We start from the raw sequence: 20701 nt of genomic DNA, 5'->3' as shown, positions 1-20701 counted from the left end.
AAGTACTAGGCCAATGACATCAGTTCTCCCAACACTGAAGAAACAGCAGCCAAGTGTGCTTTGAAGGTGAATGTCGCTGTATCACAGGATTTGCATGACGATGCTCCTGTGAAAAGAACTGAGAAAAGATACTGCTTTTTCTTAAAAGAGCATGGCTAATGCAAGGGCCAGACAGTTTCCAGCAAGCTGCCTCAGATCACCCTGTAACCAGCCGGCGTGCTCAAGGCCTGCCGACAGCAGTTTCCCCGCTGAACATGAGGAAGTATCTCTCTACTACAGTAATGTGACAGTTTTGAACCGAAGACCTTATAAGTCACACATCGAACAAATATTTGTCTAAAGTAAGTATTTCACTTGATGACTAGAACTTGCATTTCTTTTGCATTTTGTTTTCATGACAGCTACTGACACAGAGACAGAAGAGGATGAGTCACTAGCATATCTGCACAATCATATGAGTGCTCAAAGCTTTTCTAATTCTGCACAGGACCATTAAAAGCTTGACTTCCAGGAATGAACCTGAGATTCCAGGGAGAACTCCTCACATGTTCTCTGCAGTTACAACGTGCATTAGTAAGCTATTTTTAAAGCTAGCAATAATTGTCAGACAAGTAGAGAGAAAAAAAAACTCAACTAGAGAACAGCTCCTATTGAAGCAGTATTTTCCTTTCTTCCAAAGGAAGCCCCAAAGCCCTATTCACAAGTTATTATTAAAAAAAAATAAGGTAGTCGAGGTATATCTTGTCTCCCCTGCCTCCCAGGGACAGGCAGGTATCTACATTATGAGACTTGGTACATTCAAAGCTGACTGCTTGTTTTCTATTGTTACCTAATAGTTTCGACTGCAAAATTCTCAGCCCACATTGAAGAAAGCTGAATTTTGAAGCAGACCAGGACATTTAAAGCAGCAATACAGTATGCATACAAAATGTAACACTAAACAGAAATATACTTCTACCTTTCAATTGCAATAAGCAGTACCAGGCAGGAATTAGCAATCACCACAGAAAAAGTAGATTTTTTTTTTTTTCCCCTAGTCACTGGAAATGTTATTATTGTAAGACTAACTCTTAACAGACACGTTCCTCCTACAAAAACAGCATAAGAGAAGCAAATGCCCCTAATAATTTTTTAATAGGACATAACAGAGTAAAGTGTAGCAAAGCAACGTTGGCAGCTGTACTCGCAAAGGCAAGTAATACGACTACAGTGCTCCCTCTAGTGACAATATACGAGTGACTCGCTCGCCTTCCGTTAAAATCACAGCAAATTGGCGGTCGAACTCTACATTTCAGCTACAGCAATAAATGTTTCTCCGAGAAACTTTGTAGCAATACAGCAGGTACTTCAACTGAAGTAGCATTAGAAGGAGTCTACGACCAAGAGGAATTATCACGCTTAAGCCTCAGGGCTGTGGTCTACATTACGAGAAACAAGTTTTTACATCAGTGATGCTGCCAAGTGCAAGCCACTGCAGGGTGTAGAAAAGAGCATGAAATGAGGTCAGAAGCAGAAATGTGGATTTGAATTTAAGCTCCATCTCAGCACCAGAGAAATCATTTACAAGAGATTAATGTTCTGGAAGGAGGTGAAAAAAAAATGTTTTCTCTCTAGTAGGACACAGGATTTTGAGGAACACATACAAAGGATCTCAGGAAACCAAATTCTAACTCTTTCTGTACCGGGAAATGTTTGGGCCAAGTCTACAGTTCTGGCCAGTTGTAAGAGAGGGCTGATGACAGCAAGATCATAGCCAATGCCATCTTTTCCTATCAGTTTAGCAGTTTGTCAATTTCTTTTGCCAGTGTGGAAATTGTGGTTCAGCTGGTGCCCAAATAGTGTTTGGCCATCAAATAAGACTTTCTCACTTCAGTGAAACTTGACACACTCAAGAGATAAATGAAGAAATGTTTAAGGCGGGATAATAAGAGATGCATAACATGCAGTGTTTAGTTGTGACCACATGCCCTCATTTGATAGGCAGCTGCTTTGCAGGAGGTGTAACAACTCACCCATAAAACTGTTACCTCGGTAATGAACTGCTGCAACTGAACTTACTGGGAAAGTTAAGCAGTCCACAGCAAAGCAGGCCAGCTCACTGGGATCCTGTGATTTGGAAAACATAAACATCAACTTCCCTGCAGCTTCTAGGTGCTACCCAGGGAGCAGTAAGTCCTTACCACAAGCAACCACCACAAATGGTCAAAGTCCCTGGCACATTTCTATTTGTTTTGCTGCAAAACACTCTGCACTGTCACTCTCCTTTGGGTGAAAACAGACAAAAAACCCCAAGCAGGTTGTGGAAGTGAAGGCAAAGCACCACAAGAGCAATAGCTTCTGCAGTTACATTCTGCAGCCTCACAGTCACAGACTCAACAATTAAAGGTCTCTTGACAGTCTGACAAGACTTGCTTGGATATGCAGTGTTTCTGCCCACATTTGTCTCTCTCCATCCCTCACTATCTACAGAAACAGGCTGAGATAGTAACAGTTGGACAATTTTAACTTCTCTAAGTGTTTGATGAGAATTAACTTCTGTAAGCATTTTCTGAGCCTTTGCTGGGATGAACAAGGCAGTTTAGATCTCCGAGATGCTGCAGGACACTTTCTGAACGCTGACAAATACATCCTTATGACAGCTATTATCTTGGGTTTTGAGGATTTTTCTGCTAGATTCCAAGGGGAAAAAGGAATTTTTGTAATATTACACTTGAAACTTCAGTAGTACAGAAGGCAAATTTGGTTCAAGGACTAGACAGAATACACAGGCTGGCAACTGTCCTCACTGTAGCCTACTCAAACACTGGTGACTGCAAAGCCATTGCCACTGCCATGTCCTTGCTGGTGCTGCGTGTCTTGGTGTGCATCACTGCAACTTCTGGTACAGCCACACATACCTGCTTCTGCTGCAGCAAATGAGATCTGGATTTACAATAGTGACACACTGGTGCCTGCATGATGAACTGTAAGAGCATGGTAGGTTGTCAGCCTGTAAGTCCTGTTAGGGATTTTAATCATCACAGGATAGGTGGTGGTTTGATGGCTACAGCTACTGAGGGTGACAGCAGAAGAAGATTCAGAGTTACTACTGGCAACAAAAGTGATTAGACTTCCTATGCCCACAGCTACAGAGTATATAGTATATGTATATAAAAAAATCCTCTGGCACAAAAATCAAAACTAAGGACAGACAGCTTTCAGTACAAGATCTTGGGTTATATCATTCACAACAAATAATTGTTTTCCTATAAAACAATTTTGATCAGATTTTGAGGATAACAAACCACACTAGCTAAGGAGGGGCTGGTTTCCTTTCTGTCACAAAGCACAATTAACATGCTACTTTATTTGTACTTTCTGCCTGAACAGGTAGTATGCAAGGCCTAAATATGAATTCCCCTGCTCTCAAGAAGATACCATATAGTTTAATGAGAATATCTTTGCTATGTCATCAATTTTAATTCCAACCTGTACTTCAATATGCACATAACTATTTGCAAATACAATGAAAACTTGAAGTCAACAGCATCAGTCACCAGCATTGCAGCTTTCAGTAAATCCTTCACAACTTCAGAAAAATCTCTATAAACATTGTGTAAAGTAGATACAGAATGTACAAAGGACAGTATTCTATACAAAAGTGCATTTTAGCAATACAATTAGCAGAGAACCTGGAAAAAAAAAAAAAAAAAAAACCAACTCAATTTAAGCAGTACCATGTACTCTAATCTATACCCCCATCTTGCCCCAGAAAAAGAAAAAAACATCACAAAACCCCACTTTCCCCTTGCTTTGGTTATGAACTATATTCAAGGCTTCAACATTACAATTATTTTTATTTTTAAGTGAAGAATTTATTTGTAATTTGGAAGTGTCTTCAAGTTAGCCAGATAAGAGAGAATGCAAGTATGATTAATCAGAGTTAATAGTCAAAATAGAGTTTTCAATATTACCAGGGTTTGCCCTTAGTAGATTAATAAACTATCTTTGAATCCTTAAATGGAAAAATTGCATGCTGACTTGTCTTTTCTATGACCAAGAACTGCAAGAAGAACATTAAACCAATGAATCTAACAACATTTGACATCAAAATCTGGCTTACAAGAATGAACTTCAAGAGCCCCCCAAAGAGTCAGGTTTATTAATATTTATAGACCAATGCATCAACTGATTTCAAAGCTGAAAGAGTGTTAGGAGAAAAGAAATGGCTTCAGGCCTTTCAGCATAGATGAACAGTAAATATTGCCATTTTTATATGTTTCTGTATTGTATATGCACACTGACGTAAATGCGTATGAGAAAGTTCAAGCAAGTTGGTTTGGTTTTTCCCCAGAGTTTCAAACCACAATAGGAGAACTAAAAGTTAAGCCCAGAAAAGTCTTACAAAGGCTTTTCTTGTTGTTCTTAGTAAGCATCTCATACTGAACATACTATAACCATCTTTCAATCAGTTTCCCAGATAAAGAAAAATAGATATTATCTTAACAGAGACAACGGATGACATTAGATACACAGACAAAATTTAAGACAGGTTTGTCAGGCAGCTAGCTTTCTTCCGCATATTTAAAATCATATGAGAAAATAATGTTCTCTACTGTTTACAGTCCTTTTGCAATAAGACTTTCAGTGCTCCTTCTAAGCCTTTTTAGAGAAAAAGTTACCATGGAAGCAAACTGTTAATGTTACAGAGTGTAAATTGATTACATCCATATTACAGTGAGTACAAAGCACCTAGATATACAGCTTCAGTACTATGGAGCAGTACAACTGAGCTTTTTCCTTATTATTTCTATTTTGCCTTTAAGATTGACATGTTTTATCTATGAATAAAAAGCAGAGATTTGATTATTTTTTGTAAAAACACTAATAACACATGATTTTAGCAGTCTGTTACTCTTCTTTATCCATCTGAACCCAATAATCTGTAGATAACTTCCTGTAAAACAAAACAGCAGCCACAATGGCCAACACTCAAATTGGCAAGACCTGCTTTAACTAAAATTCCAACCATTTGACTAATGCCATGGGTATCCAATATAAATTCATAGAATTATAGAATCATTTAGGTTAGAAAAGACCTTTAAGATCATTGAGTCCAACCATTAACCTAACAGTGCCAAGTCCACCACTAAACCATGTCCCTAAGCATCACATCTACACTTCTTTTCAATACCTTCAGGGATGGTGACTTGACGATGACTTCCCTGGGTAAGCAGACAGCATAATGCAGGGAAAGACAAGAATCTGACAAAAATCACCTCTCCCCCTCCACAAAATGAGTATGTCACTAGAACTAAGAAGGATGAGAAAAGAAAAAGGGAAAAAAAAACGAACATGCAGAAGTATGTGAAAACTCTTGAATCCCACAGCTACTTCAGGCCTGATGCCCTGAGATGCCAAGTACTCAACAAAGATTCAGGTAAGCAAGATGTTAATTCTGCATTCTTATCAGAACATTCAGTTTTGTATTCTTAGGTCATTCTTATTAGCATCCTGTGACTATGAGATTACAGAGCTATAAATTATTACCATGGAACCCCTGGAAATCCACTCTCTTCTGTCATTTTAATTGTTATACAAGTAACTGAAGTACCCAGCTGGGGATGACATACCACAATTAGCTACTGTGGCACCCAGGACCTTTTCATCCAATGTAACAGATGAGCAACTGGATCCATGTAATCATTTCAATTAGTTTACACTTACACGCTCACACTAAGATCAAGATGGAAATACTATCCTCCCTCATTTCATGATCTCTAGGAGCTAGTGGACAGGTCACCAAAAGAACCGTACCTCATCAAAATGAGGGGGGTCTTCTCCCAACAAAGCTTGAGGGATTTTAAACTGAAAAGCTGATGAAACAGCATAAAGTGACACACTTTCATGCTCCACCACACTGAGATACCTTGCTTTTCTTACAATTTATTTCAGTTTCAATTCTCTACAGTATTAAGTGTGCATTTTTCTTCAGGGGAAATAAAAAAAAAAATTACATTTCAAAGTTACTTCAGAAAATAAAGGTTGTACTGAACTGTGACAGTGTATACACAGTGAAACGTTTCATGATGAATTCATCCATTACAGCCATTGTAAGTTGCAAGAGCTCAACGACTGCACCCTGAAATTAGCTGAATTGACAGCAATTCAATTTTTTCTCCCATCCAAGATATTTAAAAGAAGCTCCGGATTTAAGTCAATCTAAATTCTCAGTAACTTGTATACTGTTAAGAAGTTTTTGGTATTGTTTCTACAGAAGGCAGACAGGTATCAACAGCTACAGTGCAGCACAAACAAATACTGACAGGTAACAGCCCCTTCTGGTTAGTGGCCAAGTATCTGGCCACATGGGATAGCTAACACTTGAGTTTAAAATGACATTACGCAGCTTTTCATCAGTCAGTGGGCAAGTCTGGTACCTGTTGTCTAGCAGCTGTAAGAGTGACTAAGTTCACAAATACTAGACTGACTATGAACTTCACTCACTTCTTATCAAAGCCTTTTCAGAGGCCATTGTTCAGATATGTTATTGGTTAGTTTATTTTGAGGCTACAAGGAATGCCACTTCTGAAAGAAAAATACTTCAGCTGTCAGGGCTAGTAAGTCTGTGCAGGACATGCAAAATGAATGTGAGCAGTCCTATATAAAGTTGATCACGCAATTCTGCAGGATTGGGCTATATCCTGCAATTACAGGTACCTGGGGCCACATTAAACTGCCAAACTCCTCAATTCATATGAGCAAAATTAAAGAAACATGAAGATAATGAAAAATTACTTCCTAAACTCAGAACTAGAAAATACATTTATAATCTTTTAAGTTTCACACTGAAACTTGGAAGTATCACTTTTAGCTCAGCTGTGGGGGAAAGGCATTCTGTAACAAGTAGTTCCAAGATAAAGGCAAGTGTCACCTTACAGATTGTCAGAATTAGGAAACAGGTTAAAACTACTTTTACCTCCCCACCTGAAAGCCACAATTTTACCTCACATTTTAGCAAGAGAAATTTCAAAAGCAGATAGACAATAAAAGGAGAATCCTGAAACACATAATGGTGTAACAACCCACACAGAAGACACATCCTCAGCTAAACATACAATTAGAAAGCACAGCTGCATTAAGTTGTCCTGTCAACAACATGAATCTATTTAGATATGCTTCTGGGTAAAAAAGCCACCAAAGTTGTATGCCACTTGTTTGCACTTCTGTTTCCAGTAGCATTTTAAACTATTGTGAAGTAATGTCCTAGACAACTTAATTGCAGATTAGTGTACTTTGAATGCATAAAGATATCTTTATTTGAATCTTTTCATAGCAATACTAGGGATGTACTGGTCAACCATTAGTTAGTAGTAATCATACTATAAGATACTGAGCAGCAAAATAACTTTCTGGAGACCTAGCTTGCAAGTTGTTTTTCTGAATTCTGATTGCTTCCTAAAGAACTACATTATTAGGCATTATCTGTGTTACAGATTCCCTGCATTAGAAGTCCTGCTTCTGTTTTCTGTGTCGTTTTAGTTAAATCACAACTTCTAGAAAAGGATTTATCACACTACTTCAATTTTGTATGATCCAAGAGCAAGGGTGAAGAAAGCCCTATAGAACTAAAGATTTTTTCCTAGGCTAAACAATCCTCCTAATAATGGGAAGGGAAGACAGAACAAGCCAAACATTATAGTAACTCTAAATTGGGAAAAAAAAAAAAGCAAAAAAAAAAAGCTGAAGCACAGTAATAATGCATGCTTAATGTCATCCAAAAGCACCCCTAGATTTACATCTTGCAAGTAAGTCAGCATGTTAGCTGAGTTCAGATTTCCTTAAAATTGTATCTATTCAGCAGCTTTTCAGAAGACAGTTAAGTTTCTGGAGTCTTTGTTGCAAAATTAGTCTCAAAAAGCTGAAGTTCCTCAATACTTAGACCTTCTTACCAAAGTTACACTTGAGAAAAGATCTGGTTCATACTGTTAACACTAATCAAAATTTGGTCAAGAAATATATGTAAACAATAAGGATAATACATTTAAGGCTTAGAAAGAACACTGATAAATTCACCCCTGTCACATTAAAACATCCACATCTCCTTCATGGTCCTCCTCAGTCACTTTTAAGGAGAGCACTTCTTCATTAAGAAATAATCCACTCAGTCTTTCCTTACGAGCTTGTCTTTGTTCCTTCAGCTGTCTCTTGCGTAAGGCCTTCTGCTGTAGTTTCCGTTGCTTGGAACGTTTCTGTCAAAAGACAGAAAAGAAAAAATAAGATTGTGTTCTGTAGATTAGAAACCACCTTTAAAGCTGGCAAATATAAGTTAACCTCTAAAATAATATCTGCTCTGAAAAATAGCTAAAATGAATTCTCAGAGGTGGTGTAAACGTTCATCCAAAACCATATCCATTATTAAAATATCAAGACCATTTACCACATCTGAGTTATGAGGCACAACGTCACCCTGTGATGTTGCACAGCCGAGTCCCTGATCCGAAGAATTTTTATTGCAGGGGAAGTGTTACAGTCTTAAAATAACAACCTGAAATGTCGAAGAGCAAGCAGGAAATGCTCCTCTCCTCCATACTTCAAATTACAGAGACAGGACAACTGCCACAGTACTACTTAAATTGAAACATGCTTCACCAAGTAATTTCATGAGACATGTTGGAAGAATAAACTGAAGAAGATTCAAAAAGCCTGATGAAACTTCTAGTTGGGAAATCAACACAACCAAGACAGTCTTTTCTATTCAAAAAATATGCCTAGATTAGGTTGATCTATCTTGAATATTTTTTTTTTTTTTTTTTTGGTAAAACTGTCTTCATTCAAAGAATTAAGTCAGATTCACAAGCCCTTATTCAAACCCCACTCACCTTATTCTAAACAAAAGTAATGAGAAGATCTACTACATACAAACATCAGGCTTTCACTTAGAAGAGAAGTGATGGGAAGAGCAAAGGTTTAAATTCCTTATGGTCCTGTCAGAGGAAACAGTCAGCACTGGTTTAGCTAGATAACTTCAGCAGATCCTCAGTTGCTAACCATGCTCCTTCAGTCCAAATATCCCAGTTAAGATTACATAAGCAACCTTAACAAATTAGACAGCTTAATGCACATGTACGTAACAAGAAACTTTACTTTTGAATCCCGGATTCTTTCTGCAGCACTTGTGGACAAATTACTATCACTGTGCGCTCGACTCATGTTGGCACTCGAGTTTGAAGCGGAGTTAGCAACACTAGAACCACTGCTGCTTGCTGAGCTGACCATGCTGGCGCTGCTGCTGCTGGCACTGGCACCGCTCACACCACTGGTACTTGCACAACTGTAGCTACTCCTCTTCCAGCTTTCCCTTGCAGACCGTTGACGAGGTCCATGTTCCTTGATATAGTTTCTCACCTTTAGAACAGAGGCAGCGGAATTACTAAAGCCTGACCAATACTGTACTGAGATACTGCTTTTCATGGAAAAAACACAGTTTGCCTAGTACTAATGATCAAGTTATTAGATCCCTTCAGTCAGTCTTTTAAAACATTTTGCTGTGGCTGGTTAAATCCAAACCCATCAGGCAGTCATCAAGAGAACTTAACTAAGAACTAATGTAATATTAACTTGATTATGGAAGAAAGAAAACTAAGTAACAAGGTTTGGGGTTTTTTCCCCTCTCCTGCCCCTGAAGTTTTCCACTACGTAACAATAAGTTATTATAACACCAAACATGAATATCAGTTAAGTTCACCTGAACTAAGTTGTTTACCTAACGTATCAAACCTCTTTATTTTGCTAGATATACTCAAACAAAAGTAGGTGTAAGGAAAGAGGTACTTTTTTACTTTAAGATGATACTTGTAAAATGTTTGAAATATGAAATAGGCCAAGACCATGACAGTGTTTTCCATTTTCAATTTTTACCTTCATCATTATCACAGAGTAACACTGAGGAGTTCTGCTTGTTTGGATACTGCATCTTCTCCCAACAACGCATCGCAATAGTACAAAGATTAATAAACAGTAGCATATATCTACATCAATCAGGTACCCTGCTTTGTTATAATCTGTATTTTTTAACATCTTTAAAACAGATTTTTCAATGTTCCTTTTTTTCATGAAATGTATGGTCTTCCCTAATGAATTCTAATCCTTTCGAGTTTTAAATGCTAGCTTATATTCAGTGAGCAAATGAACATCCTCAACCAGTTGATAGTCATGAAGTAGAATACACTTTGTCATATGCAGTACTGAGCCCACAGCGTAATTCACTACACACACACCAGCTTAGGCTTAACACACATTGAGAATATATAACCAGTCTTTCACATAAAGGTTTAATACATACAATATGCTTTTGAACTCTGTTTTCCCTCACTGAAAAGATTGTGTTGTAGTGTATCTCCCTATATCTAATGACTATGTAGAAAAATTGATCACAACTCCATAAGAGATTTTGCAAGACATATCAGATGCTGAAATCCCAAAGTCAAATGTACAAACCTTAACTCACCTGCTTCAGTTTTTCATCTGTGAGACAGTTCAATTCAATAATGAATTCACTATCCGTAGGTGAGATCTGAGCAGTAGGGTCTATAATTTTAATAATATCAAGTTGCTCTCGAAGGCCCATCTCTGTACTGACTTTGCGACTCAAATATTCAATATATTCAACCTAGGACCCAAAGAAAGGCAGGTCATTTAAAAGTAGCATTGATTCTGAATGAGTGACAGAAAAAAGGAAGCACCAACAGAATAAAATGTGCTCAAGCATCATATTTCCTATGATTCTAGTCTCACTGAGTGCCCTCAAGAACTCAGGGTAAAAAGCCTGAGTACACGTTAAACTGTTTACTACAGATGCAAAAGACAAGAAGATTTAGTTTCAATAATCAGGTAGTACTGCATAGGTCTACATTTACACTTACAGGAATCAATATGTTCATTAAGATGTGGCACTGCATATTACAGTTCTCACATAGGAAAAAAGTCGACTTCACCTGTTCATCATTTGTCATTGCACTCCATGGAAGTTCATCAAGGTTCCTGTGCTTGTTTTTCTTTTTTGGAAGCAGACAAGGAGAGCTCGGAATACTAGGTATAACATCAGAAAGTACATCACTCCCACTTGTAATGTCGCTGCCAGGCAACTTGTAATATGCAAGAGAAAGAACAAAGCCTTAGAATACAGTAGGCAGATTAAAAATCATTCTAGTGCTATTAACAATTCAAAACATACTGTCAAATTAGCAAAGCATCCCTTATCTATGTACTCTAACAACTTCTTAATGATTACTCATAACCTTACAGCATTCCTTTGAACCTTCCAACAACCAGCAAGTGCAGCAAACTCAACTCGCACTATATTTTCTACTTATCAATCCTCTTTTAAAAAATTAGCATTTAAGGAAACAGCAGAATGTTGTGGCGTTTCAACTGTTCCCCTTCTCCACCAGTGTAAATTGTCCATTACAATCCAAACCTAAATCAGAACCTCCCATTTTAAAGCAGAAGTCTAGTTTAAGGAAGATCATTTCAAAGTAGGTTTATAATTTATACCACACACCATAATTACACAAGACAATTCAATTAAAATCACTGTCATTTTCCTGGAAGCAACTGCAGAACTTTAGCTAGCTTCATTTGTACAACTGACATGCAATTTCTGAATGCACTTTCAGTTAAAGTGTGACAGTTGGATTACTCATGCTCAGATTCTGACAGATAACACCATAAAGAGCTACAAAAAGGTCTTTCTAAAATTCTCTAAGTCTCATCAAGTATGTCTCTTAAGCAATGCTTGTTTTAAAAAACAAAGAATAATAAAAAAAAGCTAGTTACTAATCAAACGTGCTGTCAGTTAATTAAGACGTGAGAAATTCCTTCTTTTCAAAACAATTGCTGAGTTTATCAGGCAATTGAAATTTCACAACTCAATGAAACCGACTCCTTGGGATCCCATCTGAGTTGTTCCTACAGGCTGTGTTATATAAATGCACTTGTAACTTCTGTGATATAATATACATAGAGACTAGCAGTTAAACTAAAACAGTAAGAAATTCAGAGTTAATTTCAGTCCATGTTATTTCACATACATATAAGTCCATTTGCATCTTCTGGAACAGGATTTGCACTTTCTTGAAATTGGTGTTTTCAGTCCTTATACTGCACTTAGAAGACTCTGTACATGCTTTGACTAAGCTTTATGACAAAATTTAAAGATATTCCTCAGTGTATTCTGAAGCACCATGTTTCCTATTTCAGTTATGTATATGTTCAGAGTTGATTTAAGTCTACAATATAAAAAGTCAATTTAAGTCTATAATATATAAAAAGATTTGCATATTGCAATTGAAAAACTGCTGAACAAAGAACACTACCACAAACTAGAGATACCTGACCAGAACTGCATCCAATACAGACTAGGAAAAAGGAGGTTGTGATTCACCGTCACACTTTTCCCATCTTGGTGAGACAAACTGAGCTCTGTACTCTCACTGGCACAGAAAAAAAAAAGAGGGAAACAGGCTAGGGCAAGAGCTTCTACACTTTACCTACATGCCAGCTCTGTTCCAAAGGAAGGCTTAATAATACTAAATCACTGGAAGCAGACATCTATAACCAGATTTCATTATCAGGGCAGATCCTCAGTACAAAGGATCTAGGCTCATGGCTACACGACACACGTCACTAAACCCAAACTACCATGATAGTTAAGCATCCCTCTTTGAAGAGCTGACATTCAGTCTTTCCTCCAGACTAAGAACGCTGGAACAAAATGGAGCAAACAATTTTCTTTATTGCTGGAGATTCAGATATCTGCTCTTACGTTCACTAGTTACCAAGAAACAAATGCTGAGGACTTTTAAATTAAAGCTAAACCCAGCACTTAATAGTCTAAACAAAATTTTACATTTACTGTGGAACTAGTTTACCTGCCATTCAAACTCACTGTCTGACCAATCCCAGTATGTGCTGATAGAAGAAGAGACATCACTGCAGACACTACCCTCAGGGAACAAATCAAAAGAGGTGAACTCCTGATCATCCAATAGAGAGTAACAGTCATCTTGATCACCAACTGAAACTGATGAGAACAGCTCCTCACTGCACTCTGAGCTGGCTACGCTGGTTCCACAAGATGTCAAGTTCCACCTGCAAAACAGGACAAAACAAATAGAAAGCAGCAAACATATTGGCATCATGAGTGCTGAAACATTCTTTTAAGCTTCATAAAACTATCGCCACTTTGCTTGCCAGTAACATTACACATCGATTTTATTGAAATAAGTTATAATTATGTAAAATGAAGTATTCGATTTTAAAATATTTTTAAAGGTCCATAAACAACATCAAATGGAAAGCATTAAGAAAGGCAAGGCAAAAATCCATAGACAGTTAATATAATTACGACTTTATTTTAATATATTAATAGTTTCCACCCCAAAGCCATGATTCTTGTAGTCTGTAAATTGTCTTTTTTCGGGAGGAGGGGGAACTGGCATTTTTTTTAACTATACTGAACTAAAAATATCATTTCCCATATGTTAGGATATTTAAATTTCCATGTAAATTGAAATAAGCGAAACTCAGAAGTAAATCAACTGGCCTTCAGGGCAAGTAGGAGTCAAAAAGAAATCCTAGGTTGATAATCCCACATAAAACTAAAGCTTAAAAAGGAAACACATTATGAATATACTCAAGGCTCCATTATTCACTGATTTCAACTCTGAATGCCAAAAATATTGGACATGCTGTTGGAATGAGATAGCGCAAGATGGGAAAGTAACCTGTGTGAAGATGCCACCATGCCAAAACTAGACACTTTTTCCCCCCCCCTCATAATTTCATTTAAAAGGCTAGTTAATGCTGTTGCTAAAGGAAAGAAATTGAGGACTCAAACTTCACAGAACAGGTTTTTTTACTCTAATGACAGTAAGCCAGAATTTAACAAGCTCATGAAATCAGACTCCATATCTGGATTTATTTTACATATTGGTGAAAAGTAGGTCGAGACAACTATGAGTCAGCACAGCACTGCAATACGGCCAAAACAATTTGAAAAGGGCTTCTAACATTCACTGCACAAACCCATGCGATCAACCCCTGTTCCATCAGCCTATCCCCTTCAGCCTGGCTAACTACAAAAACATTCCTCTATCCAACTGCAAAAGCTGAGCAATGCCATCATCCAGAAAGGCTGGTTGTCACCATTGTTATTTAAACTGCATACCAGGCTGGCTAAATATGTTTGTGATGGACGCATGCCCACATCTTTTTGGCCAGCTGTGAACTGATCCAACCTTAAAGAGGTTTCAAAAACTTTTCTTTTAGCAGATTCAGATCTTGCCCTCCCTCCCTTTCCACATCTTTTACACATCTGTGATGTTTTACTGGTACAGACTTTTGCGGGCAGGGCAATCAATCAGTATAGACCAGAATATGAGCATGGTCACACAGCATGCTTTTGAACATTACTAGTTTCAATAGTCATGAAATACTGAGGAAAGGAAAGATAGAGTAGACAAAGTTTCCAGACCCATCAAAACACAGGATGAGGTATAAGGGCTCTACCACCAACCAACTACGCACAGGTACTCCAGGTATGCAGTATCTTTGCAGGCAGGGGCGGTCAGCCCTTGCCTTCCCCTACCTAGGGGGCCCTGCTGGACTTGCTGGGGTGAACTGGATTAACAACAAGTGGTAACTACATTAAAATGACTTGTAACGTTAAAAAATAGAAAGCCTTATGTGAACACCACAGATTGAACTGTGCATCTGCAAGGGCTTAATCACTGCAAGACAGGGAATGTCCTTGCCCAAAGAGGGGAAATACCCATTCAAGATGCCTGGGTTACAAACCTGGGTTTGTAAAATGTGCGAGCCTGAATAAGGCACTTGGGAAGTGAAAGGCAATGCAAAGAGAAACTTACAAAATTAATTAAATACAAATTTGGTGAATATCACACTTTTATGCTACCTCTATGCTACAAATACATCTTACTGTTCATGTCACAATTGGGTCTTACCATGTAAGAACCAGATCATGAAAGTGTACCATATTTGATCAATGCTCTTCATGCTGAATCATTTAAGAATCAATAATTACGAGCTTGCCCTTGTGAATGACACTTTTAAAGTGTAATTTCCATGATACCACAAAATTCAATTGAAAAATTACCTTGTTATTCACTATTCATTATGGTGTAGTAGAAACACTAACAGCTAGTAAAAACATCTTGCAACTCCGGAACAGGAACTAAAACTATCCCACACATATGTTCAAGACTGAAATCTCACAAACTGTTCTCAAAAAAAAGCTATATAAGTTCAATACCATGCATAAATAGTAGCAGAATTAGGGTCTTAGGTAAGCACGGCTGTGGTTTTGATATTATAACCACAACTGGCATTTCTTTGTGGAGCTGCATGGCATTTTTAGAATAGACTTTTTCTACAAATTACAGACAGAATAATTTGCCCTTAATTAGGAGCATGGGATGGAAATGTTTCTGCAGGAATCAGTGCAGTCACCAAGCCGCCTGACTCATTCTGAACCTTCACAGGTTTGCTTGGTGTCGACACAAGGCCTGCTTTTAATTATTATACACCACCCCCCACCACCACTCTCTAGTTGGCCATCCTACAGTGCTCAGAACTGCGTTTTAAGAAATTTGGGAAGGAATAAACGCATCTTAAAAACCGATCGAGCTCACACTAGCAACTGTCCTGTCATCAGCCAACACCAGCCCGAGCTCGCACGCCGCCCTGCCAAAGGGAAGCGGCATGAGGCTGCGGGACGCACCCGCCGGAGCGCAGCCGTTCCCGGGCTCGGACCGGGCAGGGGAGCGCGGGGAGGCAGCGCGGCCCTCCCGCACGGGCGTCTCCGGCCCCGGCGCCCGGCGGGTCCCCGGCGAGGGGCGGCAGCCGCCGCCTCAGCCCCGGCCCGGCCGCCCCTCGGCATCACCCGGCCGCCTCGCTCCGCCGGGTGGGCGGCGGCCGGGGGGCCCCGCGGAGCCGCGGGCGGACCTGTTGGAGTGGAAGCGGTGCAGCGGGTCGGTGCGGTGGCAGGACGAGAGCTGGCAGCCGAAGTCGCTGACGTCCAGGCAGCCCTCCTCGCTCAGGCTCAAGCTGCCGCCCCGCGGCGGGTGCTGGTGCGAGAGCAGCGGGCACGGCTCCTCGGGGGCCAGGAACTTCTCGTAGGGCTCCTCGGTCATGGCGGCGGGAGCGGGACCGGCTCCGGCACAGCCCGGCAGCGGCGAGGAGGAGGAGGAGGAGGAGACGGACGCCTCACGCACGCAGCGAGCGAGCCGCCAGCGCCGCCATCAGCGCCCGGTCCCGGGATGCGCCTCAGGCTCGCGGCGGGCTCCTTCCGGCGGCGGGACGGCACAGCGCCCCCTGCCGCGGCGGAGGGCGGCCCAGGCGCGGGGCCGTGCTGAGATGGCGGCGGCGGGCAAGGCGGCGGGGCCGGGCGGCGGGCACGGCGAGAGTGGCGGCGGCGGCCGCGGTGGCTTCCTGGGGCCGCGGGTGCCGGCCGAGGTGGAGGCCATGGCCCGGGGCGTGCAGGACGTGGGCAAGGAGACTTTCCGGCGGCTCCTCAAAGGTAAGGGCCCCAGCGTGGCCCGCCTGCGGCGTGCGGGCGCGGGAGGAGCCTCCGCTGCCCCGGCGCGGGGGAACGGGAGGGATGGCCCCGCCGGCACCGATGGGCGGGCGCCCGCTTCCTCGGGGCAGCCGTGGGTCCTTCTCGGGAAGGCAAAGGCGGCTGGGGGCATCGCTCCCCTCGGCCGTGCGTGGGCTGGGCTGCAGCTCTCCTGGCACGCTTCCCTTTGTTTTTTTCCTCCAGGAAGCTAAAGCTGAGGGTTAAATACAGTGACGGGTGTTCTTCGCTGTAGTCTAAAATTCTGTAAACTCTGTGAGAACGAGGTGTGAGCTCTTGAAACTATGGCTGGCCCACAAGCTCACACGGAGCACTGTTAAAATCGTTCCTCTAATCCCTCGGTCCCAGAGCCAGTGGTTAAGTCACTGGGAGATTGTGTAGGGCATGTGACAGTCAGAGGCCCCATGGCTATTTTCATAAGAGAAACATTTTCAGGAGAAAATAAAAGAACCTCAAAGTGCAGGTATCTTACTGAAGTTGGGGCTCTAAGATTGAAAAAGATGCATTGAATTGATTTTTGTCGGTGAGGTTTCTCCCAGTGGTAAGGCAAGAGGGGCGAGATTCTCTCAAGGTATCTTTGACCACCAGAGTCAGAGTCCCTCGCTGAAGTAAATTATTATATGCAAAATAATCACAGAATAATCTAAGAGTTGATTGGCAGAGAAAAAGCACAGCTTGTTTGTGGCCAACTGCTGCACAGCATGGCATGGTGCTGGGACCATTCTCCCAGCCAACCTCCTCTCTGGCGTTTTTTCCTCGGTTTGAGTCACTAAGGAGTCAAAGCATCTGGTAGCTGGTTTGTCTTTAAAAGTGCCGCTGCACAGTGTCAGAAATGGAGCAATGTATGCAGAGTTTCCCTACAGTAATTAAAAGTAATAAAGCTACATATAGGCAGAGGCATTTAGGACAAAAGTAAATGCAGATGTTGAACCATATTTGCTGTCTAGCACAGGGACAATTGAAGCCAAAAAGTTGTGTTGGTACCAGGAAGACCTGACCGTCTTCTAAACCCCGTCTGGGTTTAATTTCAGTGTAAATTACAGCCTACATTTAGGTGTGCAATAAATGCTTCCCACTGTAGAGGGAGCAAACAGTCCTCCTCAACCACCTGAAGCCAGGGCAGGTGACCCTACCGCAGGCAGAAATCACCAGTCGGCTTCTGCTCTTGCTGGTCTGTGATTAACAGCTTGCAGGACAGCAGCTTTTTTTTTTTTTTGCCTTTGAAGGTTTAGTAGCCTTTGAAGACATGATGGATTTCAACAGAGTATATCTAAATTGCTCTGGCACTTGCACTAAGTTAGTTTTTCAAGACTCTTGCTGTTACCCTGTTGCTAAACAATAACTAATATAAAAAATGAGATGCTGCTTCATAGCCTGTTCAGTTCACAGTGTAAAAACTGCATATACCATTATCTCAGTGTTATCCAGCCAGTGTTACTGGGGGCTCTGCTGAACTGCAAGTGTAAGTTTGAGACCACAGAAATCCTCTACTAGGAGCAAATGATCCAGTAGTGAGATTTTCTTAGGATGTTTTGGGGTTATTCTGTTTTTTTCTCCCTCAGACTGACAGTTGGAAATGTTGGTACAGCTGATATTTCTGAGTTCCCAGAGCTATACTGAGTAAAAAATCTTGTATTCAAGGGTAATGCAAGTAGGCTAAAAAATAAGACATGGATTTTTAGCCAGTTATTAGGGTTGGTCAACAGAAGGAAGACCAATATTGTCATTAAAACTGTCTAGCTAAAAACTATAAGCAATCTGTTGTTCTTTGAAGAAACAGATCAGAGTTGTATTTAAGTAGGTAAGTAGACAGGAGCCTGTTTCCTGCCCAGTGCATGATCTAGTAGGCAGACCTCAGTGCTGATCTGTATTTGGCCTTTTGAGTAGATTCTTCTCAAAGTCAGTTTTGTTGTCATGGAGCAGAGCCTTTTTCAGACAGCATGGAAAGCTTGGTACTAGCACCTTGCACACCCTGGCTAAGCTGTGCGAAATCTGCCATGCAGATAGTGCCAGACAAATTCAGTCAGCCACTTGAATAATCCATGATTTTCCATTGAATTTGGTGTGCATTTAAAAATGTGAAAAGCAAAGAGAATTTATCCAGAATTTCAAGATAGTGGCCAGTGGAACTCACCTAATATCAAAAGTAAGGCTGGCAGTTTGATTAAAACTCTTCCTTTTTTTTTTTTTTTTTTTTTTTTTTTCCCCCAAACATTAGTATTAAGCCAATCTCTTAGTGTTGGCTTTCAGTAACACTTGGTGGACATTTTTAACTTCCCACATTTTATTCACAGCACTAATATGGCTCATTATAAATGACTAATCTAATGCCCTGATCCTGCAATGGGATTGTGTCAGTAATCTTAATTTTTTATCCACAGTGGGGCTTGCTGTGGCTCCAGCAGTCCCTCAAGACTGATTAGAGTGCAGGACAGAGGCTGACATGACAACAGAAGTTTATATAAGCCAGTGCATATATGGAAAAGGGAAGAATAACCAAATCATGAAGATTGAGATGAAGATTGAGATTGAGATAAACCCACACCAATTATTAGTGTATAATATTGCCACATGGGTTAACAGTAATTTCCTTTAAAGGTTGTATTATCAGCAGTTGTGCAGACTACAAGACTTGAAGGTTTAGTTTTGTTTCCTTGCTCATTTAATCCTTAGTCTCTGCTGACATTGCAAGATAAATGAATTCTATAAAATGTTGGAGAACAGTGTTGAATTGTTTACTCTCTCAATCCTCTTTTATCCTGTGTATCAGAAGTGTAATGAAGCTGTAAGCAGACTTCTGATATGAGCAAGTTTGTTGATAGAAGCTCAAGTTAGATTTGTACTTGTAAGCGATGAATTTTTTTTTTATCTTTTTTGCATTATCCCACTGGAATGAATTTCAACATGAAAACATCTTCAATTTTACAATGCAAAAGCTTAATCCATTGAAATTCTCTTAGTAAAGTGTTGCGAGACTGACCTGTGGTGGTGGATGATCAGAGGTATTTAGAGACACCTGCAGTGGCAATTTCACATCCTGAAAAATGTTGGTACCTTAAGTCAAGTAAAATCATAGACATGTGTATGTTAATGTTCACAGTCTCCAGGCGTTCCTTTTTTTTTAAAGGGATCTTGCTTTGCTTTCTTATTCACAGTCACTGTTAATGCATTGGAAGGAAAAGACTGCAAGGAGTCTGTCAAGCTGATTGCAGAAAGCACTAATCTCTCAGAAGAGCAACTTGCTTTCCTCATTTCTGGCATGTATACCCTTCTCCGAGAAGCACTGAGACTCCCCTTATCAACTTTCAAACAAGAAGTGAGTTCTGGGAGTACTTGGAGTCCTGCTAAGTCAAAAGCTGCGTCAGATGAGTTACCATTGAAACCCTATCTGCCAGGGTGGGGAGCTGCACATAAAAATGTTGCTCCAAGTTAAAGTGGGTGGAAAAAACTGTTAAAAATCTAGAGCTTATTATCTTATTTGTTGGGTAGATTTACAGTGAGATTTTTGGAAGACTATTGAAGCTTTGGGAAAGACATTCCTGTATCTTTTTCTGCTTCAACATCTTGTTTGTTTTCGTTCTTAAATTAAAACCCCAAAAGAAACCATTGCAAAGTGTAATTTCATTGGCATCAACTCTCTCTCTCACCCTAACTGTGTTTTCACACACACCAATTACTTTGTCCACACTTAAAATTTCTCATATTTGTTTGCCTGCATTTTTTCGTGCTTCTTCCATAGATGAAGGAAGGTCTTACAGCCAGAACAATATAGTGGAAATCAGGAGAAAGTGCTATTTCTGCTTATGTTATGGATGTTTTGTGTGAATATGTATACATCTGCCATGTTCCCAACCCCTATCACTTCTTCATGGCTATTTGCTTTCCTTTTTCATGTTACTTTACCTTACATTTTTTCTTTTCTCATTTTATTTTTATGTGAGTGAACCACTTCTGGGCATCCAACACCTCTTTCTTGTTTAAGATACTGTTTTCCTATTTACCCAGGCATACCGGGAAAGCTCATATATTACAGGAAACATAGTGAAAGTATGCTTGTGTTATTCAGAG

General features: G+C 40.2%; 2 protein-coding genes across 2 annotated transcripts in view; one reads left to right on the top strand and one right to left on the bottom strand.

The window, feature by feature from the left end:
• Positions 1–3439: 3439 nt before the first annotated feature.
• On the bottom strand, positions 3440–16193 carry FAM199X (family with sequence similarity 199, X-linked). Its single transcript, XM_032995948.2, has 6 exons — positions 16006–16193; positions 12912–13131; positions 10977–11126; positions 10490–10651; positions 9127–9387; positions 3440–8231 (listed from the first exon to the last, which is right to left on the bottom strand). Exons 1-6 carry the CDS (start codon positions 16191–16193, stop codon positions 8061–8063), a joined length of 1152 nt encoding a protein of 383 aa, XP_032851839.2. The 3' UTR covers positions 3440–8060.
• The window catches only part of COMMD5 (COMM domain containing 5), a 17816-nt gene continuing 13306 nt past the window's right edge, over positions 16192–20701 (top strand). The window contains exons 1-2 of the mRNA XM_032995949.2: positions 16192–16579; positions 19789–19949. Coding sequence (XP_032851840.2) covers positions 16192–16579; positions 19789–19949 — 549 coding nt within the window. The remainder of the gene's footprint in view (positions 16580–19788; positions 19950–20701) is intronic.

The sequence above is a fragment of the Tyto alba genome, unplaced genomic scaffold, assembly GCF_018691265.1.
Source record: "Tyto alba isolate M040663 unplaced genomic scaffold, T.alba_DEE_v4.0 Super-Scaffold_5, whole genome shotgun sequence".
NCBI classification, from domain to species: Eukaryota; Metazoa; Chordata; class Aves; order Strigiformes; family Tytonidae; genus Tyto; species Tyto alba.
The sequence above is the reverse complement of the archived record's forward strand: the minus strand, read 5'-3'. Positions and strand labels throughout refer to the sequence as shown.